The sequence below is a fragment of the Chiloscyllium plagiosum genome, chromosome 1 (assembly GCF_004010195.1).
Source record: "Chiloscyllium plagiosum isolate BGI_BamShark_2017 chromosome 1, ASM401019v2, whole genome shotgun sequence".
Lineage (NCBI taxonomy): Eukaryota > Metazoa > Chordata > Chondrichthyes > Orectolobiformes > Hemiscylliidae > Chiloscyllium > Chiloscyllium plagiosum.
The window spans coordinates 74703344-74725204 of NC_057710.1; the positions used below are offsets into that span (position 1 = coordinate 74703344).

Consider the following 21861-nt stretch of genomic DNA (forward strand, 5'->3'; position numbering starts at 1 on the left):
GATCTCTGCGGTCCTCCAATTTTGTCCCCTTGCAGGTCCCTTATTTTAATCGCTGCACTGTTGATGGCTGGGTCTTTAATATCCTCTTCAAATCTAATTGCCTCGCTACCGTGTTTTTGTCATTTCTTCAACTATATCTTTGAACAAAGTGTTTGATCATCCACACTGTTAATTCAGTGACTTTGGTAAGGCCACATTTTTAGCACTGTATGCAGTTCTGGTCACCACATTCTGGGAAGGATGTGGAGGCCTTGGAGAGGGTACAGAAGAGGTTTGGATTATATTAGCTACAAGGAGAGGTTTGACAAACTTGGATTGTTTTCATTATGCTTCAGAGGATGTGGGATGACCAGATAGAAGTGTATTCAATTATGTGAGGCATGAATAGGGTGGATACTCAGAGTCTCTTCTCCCAGGATGGAAATGTCAAATACTAGAGGGTATAGGTGCAACATGAGTAGGGAAAGTTTAAAGGAGATGTGGGAAGAAAATCTTTCTACAGAGGGGGGTAGGTGCTTGGAACGCGCTGCCATGGAAGGTGGCAGATATGATAGCAAAGTTTGAGAGGCATTTAGACATTTATGAACAAGCAGGGAATAGACCATGTACAGGCAGATGGGAATAGTTTAGAATAGCACCATGGTTGGCACAGACATGGTGTACCAAAGGGCCTGTTCCTGTGCTGTACAGTTCTATGTTCTCTGATAGCAAGTCAGAAACAACCATACTTAGTATGATTCAATAAAGTTCACAAGGAGAAACTCAATCAACTTGATAAAGAATTTCAAGTATTTTCAGACACCAACTATTCTCTGCATCATAAAGAAAACATCTAATGCCCTGAAGAGTCCCGAACTCAGCAAAAATTCCAAGAAAGCTAGATCTATAGAAAATGGAATCCAAGTTAGAGAGAAATGAAGATTAACACTAAGGTTTTGGACTTAATTTGCTCCTCTGAACAAATCAAAAAGATTAGATCACATGGAAGATAGGGAGAAGTAGCCATTTGGACACAGAAATGGCTGAAACATAGAAGACGGGGGGGTGTGGTGGAGGGTTAATTTTCAGACTGGAAGCCTGTGACCAGTGATGTGCCACAAGGGTTGGTGCTGAGTCTGCTGCTTTTTGTCATTTGTATAAATTATTTAGATGTAAACATAGGAGGAGTGATTAGTAAGTTGGCCGATGACACCAAAGTTGCAGGCACAGTGGACAGCGAAGAAGGTTACCTCAGAGTAAAATGGAACCTTGATCAGATGGGCCAATGGGCCGAGGAGTGGCAGATGGAGTTTAATATAGATAAATGTGAGGAGCTGCATTTTGGAAAGGCATTGTTCACAACTCCACGAATTTCCTTGTTATCTGCAAACTTACTAATCAGATCACCAATATTTTAATCCAAATTATTTATATTTGTTACCAACAATAGAGGGCTCAACATTGATGCTCGCAGAACACTAGTCAGAAAAGTACCTTCCACAACTGTCCTCTGTCTTCTACAGCCAAGCCAATTTTATATCCAACTTGCCAAATCACTGTGGACTCGATGTGAGTTAATCTGCTAGACCAGCCTGGCATGAGGGACTTTGCTAAAGTCTATGTTGACAACATCTACTACCTTTCCCTCATCAATCAGCTTTCTAATTTCCTCAAAAATCATGTTTGTGAGAAAAGACTTCAACTGCATAAAGTCATGCTGACCGTCGCGTATAAGTTCATTCTTCTCCAACTGCATCCTGATAATAAAAATCTTCAATAATTTCCTACCACTGACGTAAGACTCACTGGCCTGTAATTTCTTGGATTATCCCTGTTGCCCTTCTTGAAAAAAGGAACAACATTGTCTGTTTTCCAGTCTTCTGGAACCTCACCTATCGTTAAAGAGGATACAAAGATCTCTGTCAACGCCCCAGCAATCTCCTCCCTTGTCTCCTTCAGTAGCCCAGGATAGATCTCATCAATCCCTGTGGACTTATCTACTTTAATGTTTTTCAAGACACCCAATACCCTCTCCTCCTTAGTATTGACTTGTTCCAGCGTATCAACAAACACCTGTCAAAATTTACCATCATCCATGTCTTTCTCTGACACCGATGTGAAATACTCATTAAGGACCTCACCCACTTTATCTGGCTCCGGACATAAATTCTGTCCTTTATCGTTGTAGTGAACTTACCCTTTCCCCAATTTAGTACTCTTACCCAAGGATCAGATGTATCCTTATCCATAATTATCTTAAAACGTATAGAATTATGATCCACTCTTCCCAAAATACTCCCACGCTGTAAGTTCGACCACCTGACCAGGCTCATTCGCCAGTACAGGGTGCATTGGGGCTGCATGCTGACTCCGTGGTTAGCACCTCTGCCTCTCAGCGCCAGCAACCCGGGTTCGATTCCCGCCTTGGGTGATTGTCTGTGTGGAGTTTGCACATTCTCTCCGTGTCTGTGTGGGTTTCCTCCCACAATCCAAAGATACACAGGTGAGGTGAATTGGCCATGCTAAATTGCCCATAGTTTTAGGTGTATTAGTCAGGGGTAAATATAGGGTAGGAGAATGGGTCTGGGTGGGTTACTCTTCGGAGGGTTGGTGTGGACTTGTTGGGCCGAAGGGCCTGTTTCCATTACTGTAGGGAAACTAGTCTAATCTATTTACGGCATGTTGCCTGGTTGGACTATCTACATATTGTTTAAACAAACCCGTCTGGATGTGATAACAGGGAGGCTATGACCTAGTGGCATTATCGCGAGACTATTAACCCAGAAACTCCGCTCATGTTCTGTGGACTTGAGTTCAAATCTGCCATTGCAGTTGGTGGAATTTAAATTAAATAAAAACAAACTGGAATTAAGAATCCCCTGATGTTCATGAAAGCATTGTTGATTATTAGAAAACCCATCTGGCTCACAAATGTCCTTCAGGGAAGGAAATCTTCCACCCTCACCTGGTATTGCCTAATAAGTTGTATCAATTGCTGTGAAGTCTCAACAAAAAATTGAATCCAACCAGACCATCTGGCATTGACTATGCACTGGAAAACACAATGGCAGAAATAACCCTGCAGAATCCTCCTTCCTAACATCTGGGTTCTACTGCCAAAAGTGGGAGAACTGTCTCATAGACTAGTTGAGCATCAGACTGACATAGTCATAATCATGGAACCATACCTGACAGACAATGCCCCAGAAACCACCATCACTATCCCTAGCTATATCTTGGCAGGACAGACCCAGTAGTGGTGGCACACTGTGATGCACAGTCACAAGTGAATTTCCATGGAAGCCTTCAACATTAACTCTGGACCCCATGAAGTCTCGTGGCTTCAGGTAAAACACAAGCAAGAAAACCTGCTGATTACCAAGTACGTTCCTCCCCCTTAGCTGATGTATCATTACATCTCCATGTTGAACAATACTTGGAGGAAGCGCTAAGGGTGGCATGGGTGCAAAATGTCCACCACCAAGAGTGGTTTGGCAGCAGCACTACAGATCGGGCTAGTGTAGACCTAAAGAGCACAGCCTCTCGACTGCACATGCAGCAGGTGGTGAGGGAACCAACAAGAGGGACAAATATGTTTGACCTCGTCCTTATTAATCTGCCAGCTGCAAATGCATCTGTCCATGTCAGTTTCTGAAAAGGTAGCCCCTGCAAAGCCCTTGTGAAGATCACGTTTCACCTTCACACTCATGTTGTATGTTGTGTGACACTATCACCATGCTAAATAGGACAGACATCAAACAGATTTAGCAATCCAAGACTGGCCATCCATGAGGTGCTCTGGACCATCAACTAAAGCAGAAACGTATCCCAGCACAATCTGCAATCTCTTGGCGCAGCATATCCATAAAGGCAAGGAATCAACCCTGGTTCAATGGAGGATGCAGCAGAGCATGCCAGTAGCAGAACCAAGCAAACCTGAAGTGAGTTGTCAACTTGGTGAAGCTCCAAACTGGACTACTAGCATTATAAACAGGATAAGGAGAAAGTGATAGACAGGGCTAAACAATGCCACAATTAGCTGATCAGATCTGAGCTCTGCAGTCCTGCCACATCCAGTTGTGAATGATAGTGCAAGTTAAACAACTTGCTGGAGAAGGCGATTCCACAAATATCCCCATCCTCAATGATGGAAGAGCCCAGCAGATCAGTGCAAAAGATCAGGCTGAAGCATTCGCAGCAATCTTTAACCAAGTGGATGATCCATCTTAGCCTCCACCATTGGTCCCAGAATTACAGAAACCAGTCTTCAGCCAATTCAGTTCACTCATTGTGAAATCAAGAAATGGTTGGAGACATTGGCATAGGCTATGGGCCCTGACAGCATTCTGGCAATCATACTGATGACTTGTGTTTCAGAACTTGCTGCTCGCGAGCCAAGCTGTTCCAGTACAGTCACAATACTGGCGACTGTCCAACAGTGTGAGAAATTGACCAAGTATGTCCTGTACCTGAAAAGGCAGAACAAACCCAACTTGGCTAATTAATCCCCATTAGTCTACTCTTGATCATCAGTAAAGTGATGGAAAGTGTCATCAACAGTGCTATTACGCTGCACTTGCTCAGTGATGCGCAGTTTAGGTTCCGTCAGTACTACTTAGCTCCTGACCTCATTATAGCCTTGGTTCGAACTCAGACGAAAGAGCTGAATTCTAGAGATGAGGCGAGAGTGACAGCCCTTGATATCAAGGCCTCATTCGCATCGATGAGCCCTAGCACAACTGGAATCAATGGGTATCAGGTGTCAAACGCTTTGCTGGTTGGAATCATACCTGGCACATAAGAAGATGGTTGTGGCTGTTCGAGGTCAGTTATCTAAGTTCCAGGGCATCTCTGTAGGAGTTCCTCAAGATAGTATCCTGGGCCCAACCATCTTCAGCTGCTTCATCAATGACCTCCCTTCATGAAAAATGAGAAGTTGGGCTGTTTGCCTTTTGATTGTACATTGTTCAGCGCCATTTGCAATTCCTTAGATACTGAGGCAGTTCATGTTCAAATATGACAAGATCTAGACAATATCCAGGCTTGGACTGGCACGTTGCAAATTACATTCACATTACATAAATGCCAGGCAGTGGCCATCTTCCATAATAGACTATCTAATCTCTGCCCCTTGACACTTAATGTTGTTACCATCACTGAATTCAACATCCTTGGCGTTACCATTGACCAGAAACTTAATTGTCAACTAAACATAGTGGCTACAAGAGCAGATCAGAGGCTAAAGAATACTGCATTGAGTAACACCTCCTGACTCCCCAGAGCTGTCTGACATCTACAACGCACAAGTCAGAGTGTGTTGGAATATTTCCCACTTGCCTGAATATGTGCAGCTCCAATAACATTCAGCAAGCTTGACACCATCTAGGACAAAGCAACCTGCTTGATTTGCACCACATCCACTCCCTCCATCACTGACACTCAGTAACAGCAGTGTGTACTATCTACAAGGTTCACCACAAATTCACCAAAGATCCTTAGACAGCATCTTCCAAGTGTACAACCACTTCCATTTGGAAGGACAAGGGCAATAGAGTCATGCAAACACTACCATCTGCCAGTTCCCTTCCAAGACACTTGTGGTTTTGACCTAAATGCCTAAATTCACTTGCAGGACTTCCATCTCTACTTCTGCATATGTCTTTAGTACCATGGACTATGACTTCTGCCAGCTGACCCTCTCCTTTACAATATCTTATGGACACTGACAGACATCCTTGATGTTTCATGAGGAAGGCAACACAGAATCACTCGCGGCAACAGCAATATCTATCTCTGTGTCTGACTATACAACCCCCTATCACTACCATTCGCTTACACTTCAACTCTCCATGGTTCCCAGCAGAGCCAGTCATACCACAGAGCTGCTGTAGCTTCCCCTTTTGAGGCCATCAACCCTGACCCACCCCAAAAGAAACGGTGCAGAGGAACCTCAATTATCCGAAGGACAAGGGCGGGGAGTATTTGATTTAGTTAATCGAATGCCAGATAACATTGTTTAGCCAAGCATCAGGATCTTGCAATCTTACCGGATAACCTGATATTCGGATAATCGAATGCCGGATGATTGAGATTCCTCTGTATTTCTTTTTGAGAGGCGAATGCTACGGGAGTCTCCTGCATTTCCCCCTAATGCTCGTTAATGTGCTGGATTTCCCATATATTGAAGGAAGAACATTTCACAGGGCTGAGTTCTGCTGCTGTTTTTACCCTTATCAACTACAAACAATAATCTTGGAACCAATTATGCAATCTTAGCCATTATTCACCAAAATAAGATTTCTCTCGCTCTGTATTCCTAACAAACTGCAATGACAAAACTCTGATCTCCAGCATCTGTAGACCTCACTGTGTCCCTGCAATGACCAAAAAGTAAGTACTTCATTCTCTATCTCCTTCTGGGTACTACCTGCTTCCTGAGCAGCAAAGCTATGTCATTTTTAAAATCATGGCATCACCTCCACAGCTCTGTCTCTGGATTCAGCTCTACTCCCACTGCTGCTGGGTTGACTGTCCTCTGTCCCGCTGTGTCTGATCCTGCTACGCAGATATTTATCCGGTATCTCCTGCTGCTGTTCATCCCCAGGTTCACTCTGCTGTGCTCCTGCTAACGCTACTCTTGTGGAATAGAAAAAAAATTGAATGAATTTAATAATAATTCAAAGGCATGACAATATGAATGTGATAAAGGAACCTAGGTCTTGGGAGCAGATGAGGCCATTTGACTCTGCAAGCCGTCTCCAACATTCATTAAGACCATGGCTGATCTGGATATAGCCTAAGTTCCACTTTTCTATCCCATAACCTATCATTCCCTTGTCTATCAAAGATTTGCCTAACTCAGTCTTGAACAAACTTGAAGACACTGCGTCCTTTGGGTGAAGGGAATTCCACAGACTAACGAGCCATTGAGAGAAAAAAAATTCTTCTAGTCTATGCCTTAGATTAGAACAAGTGGTTTTCTCTTTTATGTCCCTTTGATTTATTTCTCCCAAGAAGAGTAAACACCCTCTGAATATCCAGCTATCCACTCCCCTCCAAATTTTATATATTTCTATGAAATTACTTCTCATTCTTCTAAACTGCAGTTAGTACTGGCCTAATTTCACCACCCTTTCAGGATAAAATAAATCCTTCGTCCTGAACTGCTTCTAAAGCAAATATATTTTCTTTTAAGTAAGGAGACCAAATCTGTACACAGTACTCCAGAGCTGGTCTCATCAAGGACCTGTATAACTGCAGTAACACATCTCTATTTTTATAGAAGTGGTTTTTATACAAAGAGTTGCAGATGCTGGAGACCTGAAATAAAAACACATTGTTCTGGAGAAACCCAGTAGATCTGGCCGCATCAGCATGGGAAAAACAGAGTTAACAGCTTAGTACAATGTTGAGAGTGTGGTGCTGGGAAAGCACAGCAGGTCAGGCAGCATCCAAGGAGCAGGAGAATCGATGTTTCAGGCAAGACCCCTACATCAGGAGGACATTCCTGATGAAGGGCTCTTGCCCGAAACGTTGATTCTCCTGCTCCTTGGATGCTGCCTGACTTGCTGTACTTTTCCAGCACCACATTCTCAACTCTGATCTCCAACATCTGCAATCCGCACTTTCTCCTACTTTGAGTACAATATTTAAATTTGGAATGGCTCTCTCATAGTGATTTAATTTCTGAAGTGATTCACTGAATAGGGTATTGGAAAGAGTATTCTGTCATCATTCAATGGACAGACACTATGAAAAGTGCAGATTGGAGGGTAAATATGTGGTATAAGGGTTTTTTGCAATAGAAGGGCCTGTACTGTGCTGTGCTAATCTGCGTTCTATTTCCAAAAGAATCTGAGAGTTACCCCCCTCCTCCATCCCAGAGATAAAGTGAGCAATTTGAACTCAACAAAGATCCTTAATATTAGAATAAGGACTGGGAATCACTGTAGATCTGTCTTATAATGTTCTCAAACTGCAAAGCTCTCCATGTTTAGACCATTTACTTGAATGGTTTGGCTGACATAATACTGCATGGCAGTTAAGCATAGTCTTCTCTAAGCTTTTATTTTCATGGTATATTGTGTTTTCTGACAAACGTAGTCACAATTAGAATTTATCATGAGAGACAAGAGACAACTTAGTAATTATAAAGTTAGTCTATAGAATTACTTCTCATTCTTCTAATGGAATTCTGTGAACCATGTAAATTTGGATAGATTTTGTATGATTGTAGTATGCAAGAGAATTCATCTGTATGAAATACATTAATTTTCACCCTAATAAAATTCTGTTTGGCATGCAGTCTGAAAGTGTATCGCATTTGGTCAAGGATTATTATACAGTTTGGATTATTGGTTGTCTTCCATAAACTGTTTATGTTAAAGCATAACAAGCTTTAATTTTATTTCTTCTGCAACTTGAATGAAATAGTGCAGATGTTAAAACTTATTACTGCACCATTATGAAGCTTTTTTGTGTGAACATTAATTTATATTTGTTATACTTGAATAGTTTGTGCAAGGCACAGCTCAATTTAGCTTGTCATCTTTGAAATATGCAGTCATGATTCAAATGAATGCAATTAGGTGAAAATTAAAATATTTTCCAATTGTACATTCATCTGTATATTTTTGAAAGAAGACTTGAGTAATCAAGTTTTAATAAGAAAAAACTAGCACATTTTTGTAATATGCTGGTTTATTGATGCACTTATGGTCCATTTATGGGCAAAGTATCTTTAGCTAAGAATAAAGCACTGTTAATTTATACTTCAGTAAAACAATGCATAGGTAATTCCCAGATACCCTCATTTTTGATTTTGTTCACATACTGAATCTACTGCTTACTGAAGTGATAAACATATCTTTTTCAGCATATGACTGAAGGTTGAGAAAGGTAGAAGGAAGGATGAGGTTCAGCAAGTAGATTTTTGCTTGTCTCATTCTGAGTACCCTGTAAGTATCTTTTTCGGTTGTAATCTCAGGATTGCTTCCTGTGTCATCTACTCGTAAATATAGAAAGATGATGTACACCAGAATGCTTCAGTTAGAAAGATGGTGTAGAAGGGGTTACTTTGGATTCTTGGGATATTAGAACCTGTGTTGTGAAAGATGGGCCTGTACAGACTGGCACATTGCATCTTGTAAGAGTCGGAACTGATTTTTATTGTGAAGTGGTTAACTGCTGTCGTGAAGAGGTCTTAAACTAACCAGGCAAGGAGGTGAAAATTGGGAGGTAATATCAGAGATACTCAAAGATTTAGGAAAGATATATGTATCGCACAAGAGTAAGTCATAAAATTTTAAGTAAGATTTGACAAACTGTAAATGCTTGGAGTATTTTAAGTAAACTGAGTTAGCTGTGGAAGCACAAGATTATAATTTTGAGGCTATCATTGAAATAGCCTCAAAAAAGAACAAAGCTGGATTGTAGCATCAAACAAAGAGCTGCGGATGCTGGAGCTCTGACCCAAAAACAGAAATTGCTGGAGACATGTAGCAGTGTGTATGGGAAGAAAGCAGAGTTAATGTTTCGAGTTTGGACTATTCATTAGAACTGTTAGCAGCTAGGAAATGAGGTATCTATGCTGAACCGAAGTTGAAGGTTGGTGGGGTTTGGCGGTGAGAGCTGAACAGATCAATAGATATGGAGCCCAGAGAGAGAGAGAGAAGCCGCTCGAAGGAAAACAACCCAGCCATTGTTCATAGCTGAATTGCTCCAGCCTAGACAATATCCTGGTGACTCCTTTGCACACTTTCTAGTGCAATCCCATCCTTTCTACAGTGTGGTGAGCAGATTGTACACAGTGCTCTATGATCACCTGGACGCCACATTCCCAGGTCTGAATGCATCCAATGGAATGTTATATACCAAATTTTATATTCTGCTGTATCACAGTCTCCTCGCTCCTGTATTCAGTGCCTTGACTAATGAAGACAATTATTCCATGTGCCTCCTGAACAACCTTAGTTACCTATCCTGCTGCTTCAAAGATCTATGGATGTACACACTAGTGTCTACCTGATCCTGTGGACTTCTGAGAGACTTCCAATCAACATGTGCTTCCTTACCTTGTTAGTCCACTCAAAATACATCACCTCACACTTGTTAGGATTAAATTCCATTTGCCACTGTTCAGCCTATCTTACCTGCCAATTTTTGTCATTCTGTAGTCTAAGACTTTCTTCCTGTCTGTTTATTACATGACCAATTTTTGTGTTATCTGCAAACTTAATGTTCATACCCGATTTTCATGTTTAATCATAAATGTGCATAAACTAACAGGAAGGGATCCAGAACTGAACCCTGTCATACACTAATTGACACAGTAACCCTTCAATTGTCACCCTTGTTGCATGTCTCAAAGCAAATTTTGGATCCAAATTGCCCTTGATCACATTCTTAACCAGTCTGCCATGTGAGACCTTGACTGATGTTGTAACCATAAATGTTACTTGCCACTGATCAGTCCAACCAAGATATTATCCAGATCATGTTGCATTTGGACATGGGTTGCTTAAGCATCTGAGGAGTTGTAAATGCTGCTGAACGTTGTACAATCATCAGTGAACACTCCTACTGCTGACCTTATGATTGATAGAAGGTCATTGATGTCGTGCTGAAAATGGTTGTGCTTAGGACACTACCCTGAGGAACTCCTGCCGCGATGTCCTGGAGCTAAGATGACTGACCTGCAATAACTACAATGATCTTCCTGTGTGCCAGGTATGACTTTAACCAGAGGAGAGTTTGCTCCCAATTCCATTGATTCCAGTTTTGCTAGGGCTCCATGATGTCACAACGGTTGAATACAACCTTGACGTCAAGGGCTGTCACTCCCCCCTCAGCTCTGGAATTCATCTCTTTTGTTCATGTTTGAACTGATGCTCAGGTGATGAGTGGCACTGATGGAACCAAACTGGGCATCACTGAGGGGGCTATTGAGTATTACAGGTTATTGTTGAGCAGCTGCTGCTTGATAGCACTTTCCATCACTTTACTGATGATCAAGAGTAGACTGATGGGACGGTAATTGACCAGGTTTGGATTTGTCCTACTTTTTGTGTACAGGACATTTCTGGGAAATTTTCCGTATTTCTAGGGTAGAAGTCAGTGTTGTAACTGTACTGGAAGAGCCTGTCATATTACTCTTTGTTTTATGTAGGTTCCCTGATCCTGGCCTTCAGTTTATGCTGTTAAAAAGACTTAGCCTTACTCCAGATTTTATGTCTCCTTCCTGACCGTGTAAAGCTTGCTCATCTTTTCTTTGAGGAAAGACCTGAATGTAATCTCAGAGACCTCAGCACCTTCTTTACTCTACTCTTTGGTTCATTCAAATTTACTGTCATATAATCAAAATGTTCTCATGTAGACATGTAATTATCTTTGGGATGCCTGGAGATAAATTGTCTGCTAAGTTATTGGACCTTGGGAAGAAAAGTAGTAAGTTGCAAATCAGCTTACCACTTCTTATGATGAAACACTGCCATCTGAGTTGTGAATAGACTTAATTGCTGAACATTTGTTGTAATTTGTTAATTTGTGAAAACAGCGTTTTGCCTGTACCTACCTGTTGGTTTTGCAAAGTTGGTGCACTTTGAGATAAATTGCAAAATAAGCATCCCACAGAAAGGTAAATCTCTCAATTACAGTGTACAAGTGAAATTGGCTTCAAGTGCTTGTATCATTGATGTATTATTAGCATCTTTTGTAGTTGCCTATATGGCAACCAAGAGTGCTTCCCCTCTACCCCCAGGGCCAGCATGGTCCAGTTTGTAGCTGGATTTTCCTCGGCTCAGATCTGCTTGAAGGCATTCTCCTCGCCCATGTGCTGTCAATGCCAGTAATCAGCAATCTTCTAACAAGCAAGCTGGAGCAACCCAGACAAATTGTTTGATTGCAGAGAAGCAAAAGCACACGGAAAAAAGCTTTAATGGAGTGCCAGGTGATTAGTTCATTTTGATATGGAATGATTTAATTTACAAACTTGGATTAAATGTGTATTTTTTTTGTCTTCTGATTTTGCATTGTGGGTAAGAGAAAGTCAACTGTTGTCTTGACCGTAACTGGCAGTTAATTGTCTTTTTTCTAGCACACTAGCTATTAATGCAGTAGATGACAGAATTCAATGATGACCTCCTTAGTGAATTGCGAATATCTCAAACATTGGTCGTTGCTTAAGTCAAGGTAGAAGAATTGCTAGGCAGATGCAACCTTATTCAGAGATCACAATTCCTCATTGATCAGCTTAAGCTGCTGTAAAGAGATGCTGTTCTTTCACCCATTATCATCATCACTTCCAAGACGAAAGCCAGTGTCTGGGAGTAACTGGTTTCTGCAGAAGTAAATAAGTGGGTAAGAAAGTACATATAGGTAAAAACAATGACTGCAGATGCTGCAAACCAGATTCTGGATTAGTGGTGATGGAAGAGCACAGCAATTCAGGCAGCATCCTAGGAGCAGTACATATAGACTAGTGAACCTTAAGACTATTGTAGAAAGCATCCAAAATATGTAGAATTGCTTTCATAAACCAACAGCTAACCTGTAAGGACTTGATTATTTTAAATAGTGCTACTCTGGGGACAGTTGTTGAGGGTTTATTATGCTGCCATGTTGTGTTCAGTTTAAGGGAGGATGTAGGTTGAAGGTGGAGATCCAAAATAGCAGCACTGACATTGTATCACAAAATGGTCTGTTTGTTTTCAGTATGCTTCAGGTGGATTTTAAGTGTTCATGCACTAACATCTTCAGAAGCATGCCATCCTCTTTGAATTCTGCATGCTTGTTGTGCGGATTTTCTGCTATAATGTTAAATGCATAATTTTGTACATTTTGAGTTATTTGTCAATTTATATTTTTTATAGGTAGACAAGTCAACCCAGAGAGCACATGCTGTGAAAAGCTGGAGAAGACTATTATTCTTTTCACTAAAGTGGTAAGCAACTATAGTTTTTTTAAAGTCATATTGTTTGGACATGTTGTGACACACCACCATGGCAGATGGAACTTGAACCCAGACTCTACAATAGTTCTTTTTAAAGAAAGTACATCAGTCTGATACTTAACTAATTATATTTGAGAACAGCAGCAGATTGAGCAGTGTTTAGTAATTAGTATGTTGTATCAATCCAAAGGTGAACTGATTTGAAGTAATTTCCCATTTTTTATAGGTAAAAATGTAAAGCTACATGTAGGTGAATATACTGTTTGCCTGCTGCTGCAAGGAAATGCTTATAGACATTTAAAATTGTTTTTCAGTTCATAGCAGATTTAAGAGTAGTACGTATTTATTTTCTAAACTAAGACCATCTCTGCTCTTATTCAGGTCAGTTTTATTAGCTGATAATCTGGCAGCTTTTTGAAAAGTGTGAAGATAAGCAAGAATGTGAACTTGAAAATATTAAAAACTTAATTATGATAATCATGCTTGAACATTTTCTAATTCAACTGTATTAAATAATTTACCTTCTGTTGAGGATTTCAGTTATCTGTAATTCAGTCTTTTATCATTGGGTGTCACATGTCCAAGCAAAATGTAAGTTTTAAAAAATATTTTCAAAAGTTACAGAAATTAATTTTGTAAAGATGGTGATTTTCTTCTTCAAAATGTTATGACTCTATGACCATCTGTTGCAAGATAAAACACACAAGAGAAACTCTCACAATGAACATAGGCCTTTTTGACAACAAGGCTGGTGAAGTAATGAAAAGCCAGGGAATGGAAGAAGAGTTGAATAAATACTTTGCATCAGTCTTCGTAGTGGATGACCCTAATAACATTTCAATAAAGAATAATAAAGGGGCTAAATGACATATTCACTGCATTGAAATTTTTAAATAATTTTTCCAGAAAGTTTAATGTTTTTATTAACCACACTGGACAATCATTGAATATGCTGTGTTTTTCATCAACTTTAAAATGTTACATATCTGTCTTTGCTGATTGCAGCTTTTGGACTTTTTGGACTATCACCCATTTTCATTCATCGGGTTGATTCAGAGATCATTGGAGTTTGCTGTTAGCTACATATTTACAGGTGCTGGTGACGGTGTGGTGTTTGAGCGGTTCATCGTTCAGTGCATGAACCTCATTAAAATGATCGTCAAAAATGATGCTTACAAACCGACAAAGAAAACTGAAGGTACAATTACTTCAATGCATATTATTTTATTTCCTTAATGCATAAAAACCTTATTATTGCTCTTGTCAATTTGATTGCAGTAGATTGCGTTTTTAGATAATTATTTTATTGAAAATAATTTGCAGCTGAATGCGCAAGTTTATATTATGTTCACTTCTGTTTTCTAGAATTTAATCACTGGGTTTTGTCATTGGTGTGGAAATTGCTTTGCAATCTATTTAAAGGAAATTGTTTCAGAATTTAAAGTGTCACATGAAGCACATGCAATATAAATCATGGAATCAATTTCAGAGGAAGATTGTTTTAAATAGACGTAATCACATGCCTTGAAGATAGATCTTTTATTATCACCTAGGATAATATGAACATTCTACTTTTTCTGAGGGAAATACTTTGAAGCCTTTCCTTTAAAATACAACAAATTAATTTAATTAAACATATCAGAAGCAAATGGATCATTTCATTTGTATCCTGGACTTGTCATAATGCATCAAGTTATAATCAATATTTCAAAGAACTCCCAACAGGTCAGCCTTCCAGAGAAAGGTGCTTGAGATATTCGGTTTTTCTTGATCCTTAGAGTTTTTCAATTCTTCTTGTTTTTCATATGCATTTTCCCCAGTGCCCCCTCTCTTTTTCTTAATATGAAGACTAGAATTGCCCAAAATCTAGATTATTTTTAGCTGCAGTATAACATAAATTCTCTGCAAAGATGATACCACAGTCCAAAGATGTGCAGGTCAGGTGAATTGGCCATGCTAAATTGTCCGTAGTGTTAGGCAATGGGTATATGTAGGGGTATGGGTGGTTTGTGCTTCGGCAGGTAGGTGTGGACTTGTTGGGCCGAAGGACCTGTTTCCACATTGTAAAGTAATCTAATCTAATCGAATCTAATACTTCACTGCTTTTCTACTTCATCCTTCCAGAAACTAGCCTCAGTGTTTGGCATGGTCTTATTAAGCTCTATTGTTTGTGCATCCACATTTTACATTTCATTGCTTCAAGCTGGTTTGGATACTTATTATTCAAATTATATATGTCATGATTATTCTTCTCGCAAAAGTGCACAACTTTTTGTCAATTACTTTTCTTGAAGTTCATTTCTGAACTAAAAGTCAATTTTGCAAGTTTATTAAAGTAGTTTGAAAACTTTTATTTTTCATTCATGGGAAGAGAGCATCATTAGCTACGATAGCACTATTACCACTCACTAGTTGCTCTGGACGAGATGGTAGTGAACTTCGTCCTTGAAACATTGCGGTTTGTACAGTGTAAGGATACCTACAATGTTGTTGGGAATAGCGTTCCAGAATTTGGACCCAGTGACAATGAACGTAAACAATATTGTTCCAAGGCAAGGTGGCGTGTGGCTTTGGAGGGAAACTTGCTGGTGGTAGTCCTTCCATACATTTGCTGCACTTTACCTTCCAAATTATAGTGGTATTGGGTGAGAAGGTGCTTTTGAAGGTAGCTTGGTGATTTGCTGCAGTGTATCTAAGAAATGGTACCTGTTGTCCATACTGTATGTGGAGGGATTGAATTTTCAATGTGGTTGACTTGGTGCCATTTAAGTGAGTAGCTTTATCTGGGATGTGTTCAGCTTCTCGAGTGTTGCTGAAGCTGCATTCACCTAGGAAAGTGACGAATGTTCCATCACATGGATGGTCATAGGAAAGGCAGGAAATTAGTTACTCACTGCAGAATTCCTAGCATCTGATTTGCTGGTGTGACCACTATCATTGTGTATATAGTCCAGTTCAGTTTCTCATTCATGATAACTGCTAGGATACTGATGGTGGAAGATTTAGCAAAGGTAATGCTGAAAGTTAATATAATCGGGCAGTGGTTAGATTTCTATTTTTGGAGATCGTCATTGCAGGCACTGTGTGGTGCAAATGTTATTTGCCACTTTTCAATTCTAAATAGTTCTTGCTGCATATGGGCCTGTTAAGCTTCACTATCTGAGGAACAGTACCGTGTTCAATCATCAGTAAACCACTTATAGTCTCACTATAAAAGGGAGGGAGGAGCAGCAGAAAATAATTGGAACTAGGCACTACCCTGAGGAACCTCTGCAGTGATGCTCTTGGACTAAGACATTGGACCTTTAACAGCCACAACCACCTTCCTTTGCGCTAGCCTTTAACCAGTGGAGAGTTTACCCCTAACTACCATTGATGTCCAGTTTTGTTAGGGCTCCTTGATTAAATGCTGCCTTTATATGAAGTACATTACTTCTGGAGTTCTGCTGTTTTGTCTATGTTTAGACCATGCCTATGATGAGGTAAGAGTTGAAAGGCTGTGGAAAAATCTAAACTGAGTATCAGTGAGCAAGTTATTTTTTCACAAATGTTGCTTGATAACTCTGACTCCTTCTATCACTTGACTGATAGAGAATAGATTGAGGTACATGCCTATATTTGACTTGCCCTACAGTGTGTGAACAGGGCACATTTGGGCCATTTTGTAACTGTGCTGAAACAGCTTGGTTCGACCTGGTCCTGTTTTGGTTGATGTCTTCAGTACTGCTGCCTAGTTGTTGTCAGGACCCTCGATCTTTTCTGTGATATCGACCATTCCTTAATAACACATGAAATAATTCAATTAACTGAAGACTGGTACCAGAATGTGAGATGTCAGTGGAGGGGAGAGCAAGATGTATCATGCACTGTGCACAATTGGGGCAAGATGTCAAAGTGGAATCTTGAGCCCTGTGTTCAGTAGCACTAAATAGATTTCATCCAGAGGTCCTTTCCCACATGTGTAAGAGAGGCCAGAGACTGCTCGAAATCTGGCTTTCATGTGGGGCCCAGTTGCCGTCTTAATCATGGCTCAGTTTGGAAGAGAGATCAGTGACACTCTGGCTTCCCCTGCTGAGTACAGAATTTTTATATCTTTCACATTCCAGTCACTGCGTACAACATTGATGTCATTGTTCTATCCCTCAACTTGAACATCAAATCCTGTAGACATCTGAGCAATGATGGACACTGCTATGGACAACCCTAGGTTCTCCCATGATGTCATGATGTTTCCCATGCAGCTTTCTAACGTGTCCTTGGGATCGTACAACATCTTCCATTAATTAGCATTTCAATCCTTGCAGTTATTGCACGAGACACAAAAAGATGCTAATTCCTCCTAATTGCTATAAAATTCATAATGTCAGTTCGAACATAAAGTTAGTTATATATAAAATTATATGGTCACAACTAATGTTAGAATTCTTTAGCCAATGAGTAGCTTTTTTTCTCACCCGACCTTGAAATGTCAAACAAAACATTGCCCCTCTATCTTTTAGCTGCAAATATAACTCCTTCTATCTACCTGCTGTCTGTAAGTGTGTTTTAAACAGGAGGTTGCTTCGAAGACAAAAGTTGTTGTCCTGTCTCCAGATATTTCTACATTAACTCTTTTACTTAATAAACAGCATCAATATCTTTTCATAAAACTGAAACTTAATCACGTTCCCAGCTCTTAAATCTTCTCTGAATTCCTAAGATTTTACAAGATATCTTTGTCCTCCCCTACCCCTTGATTCTTGGATTTAAGAATTCCTTTGAGGTGTCTCAAGCATTATCTAGGTTTGCTTATTTAGATTGGGAAGTTGTCATTGTTTATTTTCTCGAATTCAAGCTGGTGCCCTTAAGAAATCAACTGTTTACCGATTTGTAGTTCAGCCCCCCTTGCCAACACGATGGGGGCTGTTTTCAGCTATCCATAGTCATTTGTTTTAAAGGAATTCAGCCAAATCCCTTCACGTTAGGTGTAGATCGCATTTCTTATTTTCTCAATACTTAATTACCTAAAATGTTTCCCTTATTGTGGGATCATATTTTTCTTTAATTCTTGCTAAATTACAAACTTCGGGCTGGCTGTTGCCAAACATCTCATCACACTGGCTATTACAGATACCTGCCACTGATAGTTTGCAGAAAACATCCTATATTTTAATTTATAAGCTTCTTTGTTCTATCTGTTACCTTGGGCTTATCTCATTTATCAAAGCTATCATTGTCCTAACTTATGATTTCACTCTGATACTGCCACAGGCAGCCATTTTGTGCTACCTCTGGCTATGGGCTGCCTCAATAGATAGAAATGCTTCAGGCTTGTCTTTTGCACTGATGTGCTGGACTCCCCCACCATTAAGGTTCAGGATATTTGAGAACCCTCCTCCTGTCAATCCTTGTCCACCAGGATTCATGGATGGCTTTATCAGGATTGCAGATCCTTGAACTATTTACCTTTGTTGTTCTCCTAAGTTGCAGGTAAGCTGTTTTTGTAGTGGATTAATTGAGGTTAATTATAAGGTCAAAGGTAGGGTGTTTGTTGATGATTGCATAATGTTCAGCACCATCCTGAACTCCCTTACCAGCAGTACTCTGGTTCATGTTCACTTCCAGTACCCTCTTGAGAGTATATAAGGTTGTTCAAATGTATTGACTGATTTGGTGATACCAAAATCCCATGAACAAATAAAAAGACTAGAAATCTCAAAGAATTTCTGATCTGATTGACAAAGGACATGTATGGACGAAAATGTGTATTGTTTTCTATCATTCGCATTTGTTTTCAGAGGATCTATCAAAATGAATGAGATGAAGTGTACTGTGACTGTGTCCATCTGTATTTCGTGAGATGGAAATGCAGGACCAGCTGAAAGATATAGTTATCTTAAATGTAAAACTAAATTATCTCTTTGCACTTATCACTAAGTAATTGATAAATGGTGCTTCAGGGAGAGCGTGAGTCATTGCTTTCTCAAAGCCCCTGTGGATAGCAGTGAACTGACATCCCAAGGAATTATTTTTAAAAATCATATTTGGGTTGTTGTAATTGTGAAACCAACATACATGGATTCCTACATTAAACTGTTTCTTTCAACTATATCATACAACCTCTACTGAGATCCCAAAATGCTTTCGTTTATTACTCCTTTACAAATTAGCACTTGTCAACTATGAAGTTGGAAAACCAACCTGATCTTTCATATTTCTGTTAACATGTTGGAAATTGAGTATCTTCTCATTTTATGACATCTGTGTTGAAATACCTTGTGTACTGTATAAGAAGACTAAAAACTGGTTATATGAAAATACAATGGTGTAATACATGATTGAGAGCATGGATCAAGTAGAAAGTTAGTTGTAGTTCTGAGATTTTGGAACTGATTAGCAATTTTTTTTTATTTTTAGAAAACAAACCTGAAACTTTGGAAGCACACAAGATCAAATTGTGCTTCTTCAACTATTCAACTTTAACTGAAATCTGTCGAAGACTGGTATCTCAATATTTCCTTCTGACTCCAGAGGAATTGTCTATGTGGGAGGAAGATCCTGAGGGCTTTGGTGAGATTTCAGTTGAAACGAAATTTGCTTTAAATGTACATGTTTTATTATCTATAATTCAGTTGAAATTTCTGCTGAGGTAACATTTTGCATCTTAAGTACTCTAGTGCGGCACTTCTGATATTCCATTTTAAGTTACTGGTTTTTTATGCTTCTTAAATTATCTAGGAGAATATCACAAATGTATGTCTTATATATTTCAGAATTAAATTTATACAAATTTTTGTGTGATTAGAAGGATTTTTTTTATTCAAACGATCACTCCAATTAGTGTTTACAGTTCAAAGCTGAAGTACAGTGAAGTACGTTGAACAGATAATTATGTAAGATAAAAGCTTCTCAGTATGTTCATGTATTTCAGTTTTTTTTAATAAGTATTTGAGTGATTGGATTTTAACTGAAAAGTGTGATAAATGCAATTGATACAGCATGAAATGTAATATACCTAAAAGTTTGAGAACCTGTTGCTTTAGGAGGTTACCTATGTTTACCTGTTCGAGACCCCATGGATTTGATGTCTAGAAACCAAACCTTTAGTACTGCTTCATTCTGCAGATGGTGAATTTTTGAAATTGTCTACCCCAGAGATCTATGGAAGTGTGGTCATTAATTACATTCGGTTTAGAGATTGGTATATTTCTACTCGCTATTAATAGCAAAGGACATGGGAATAGTGTGAGAATATATCAGGTGATCAACCATGATCTGGAAACACAAAGCAGCATTAAGGGACTCGATGGCATGTAAGCATAGTTGGCTAGGTTAGGCATTTGTTTTCTGTACAAGATAGTGTTGGGCTGCCATTCTGAACTGCTGCAATCCTGGTAGTATAAAGACTCAGTGCTTTTAGGATGGGAGTTCAGGATTTTGACCTAGCGACAATGAAGGAACAGTGATGTAGTTCCAAGTCAAGATAATGTATGACATGAAAGGGAACCTGAAAATGTTGATGATGAGTTTGATTTAACCAAGATCTTTGTTTAGTTCCTAACTTTACTGAATATAGGTTGGGATATATTTGATCTTGTTCATTGAAGCTGCTACAAAATTGAAGTGTGCAAACATCTAATTCTACAACGTGTTCTACTGGGTAAGGCTATGGGTATTTTCTTAAGTCTTTCAGAAGAACAGTCTTAGGACTGTGCTTTCATATTAGGTAATAATTTGACCAGAACAGATAGTTACACAGCAATGACTATATTGTAACAGTTGCTGATTTTGCCTCACTCCCTAAAATTGTTGTGTCAAAACAAGCAAAGTTTAATGAACATCACAAGTATTTGAAGGAAAAACTGATCACTGTGAAGAAGGAACTCTTACATTTGATGAAGAATAAGAAGTGAGAACACTTGAGTGTCAGTCACAGGAAATAAGTCTTGAATGAGGATTTGAAATGTTAAAATAATAAACTTCCGTTAAGGGAGATCTACAATTAAAATTTAAGGAATTGCAAGTATCAGAAGTTTCTAAGAATTATGAAAAACATCTGGGACATGAAAAGGAGTTCCTGATGAATAGGAGCAGTTGAGAGAGAAAAAACAACACTGATTAATGAAAGAGCAATAAATGTTTTGAAATCCAATTCAATTTGGAGAATAAAAAAGAGGAGATGTGTGGTATGAAAGAACAGATCGGCACTGTAGAAGTTACAAGTTGCTAGACAAATGAACTGTTGCTCAAAACCTCAATAGGATATGGTTTAGGAATTCTGTGGAAGACAAAGTGAAATAAAAGGCCAGTACAAGGGGGCCAATGATACCACACAGAAATAATTTAATAAAGTATGTCTAGAATGGTATCAGAGGAAAATGACAGATCAGATTTAACAAGAATGCGATACACTTAAGTAAACATAAAAAGCATCTCAATGTCCCTTTTGGAACAACTGGGGGCTTTTGATCAGAAGAAATTTACAAGTTATTGCACTGTGTTGTGACCAGCTATAAAGCCCAGTCAGAAGCAGGCTAATTCTCTCTTTACAGTTCTCCTAGTAAGAACTCAGTTTGAGGTAAGAGCTGTATGTAAAAAAAGTTATTAAAAGGGTTACCTCAGATTACAACAGGATCTGGACGAGATGGGCCAATCGGCCGAGAAGTGGCAGATGGAGTTTAATTCCGATAAATGCGAGGTGGTGCATTTTGGAAAAGCAAATCTTAGCAGGACTTATACACTTAATGGTAAGGTCCTAGGGCGTGTTGCTGAACAAAGAGACCTTGGAGTGCAGGTTCATTGCTCCTTGAAAGCGGAGTCACAGGTAGATAGGATAGTGAAGAAGGCGTTTGGTATGCTTTCCTTTATTGGTCAGAGTATTGAGTAGAGGAGTTGGGAGGTCATGTTGCAGCTGTACAGGACATTGGTTAGGCCACTGTTCGAATATTGCGTGC

At 39.4% G+C, this 21861-nt stretch overlaps 1 protein-coding gene across 3 annotated transcripts in view; it reads left to right on the top strand.

The window, feature by feature from the left end:
- ipo11 (importin 11) overlaps positions 1–21861 on the top strand; it is a 458122-nt gene that overhangs the window by 129966 nt on the left and 306295 nt on the right. For all 3 annotated transcript variants that reach the window (XM_043689423.1, XM_043689430.1, XM_043689427.1), the window contains exons 9-11: positions 12849–12919; positions 13934–14126; positions 19325–19477. In XM_043689423.1, the coding sequence (XP_043545358.1) occupies positions 12849–12919; positions 13934–14126; positions 19325–19477 (417 nt within the window). The remainder of the gene's footprint in view (positions 1–12848; positions 12920–13933; positions 14127–19324; positions 19478–21861) is intronic.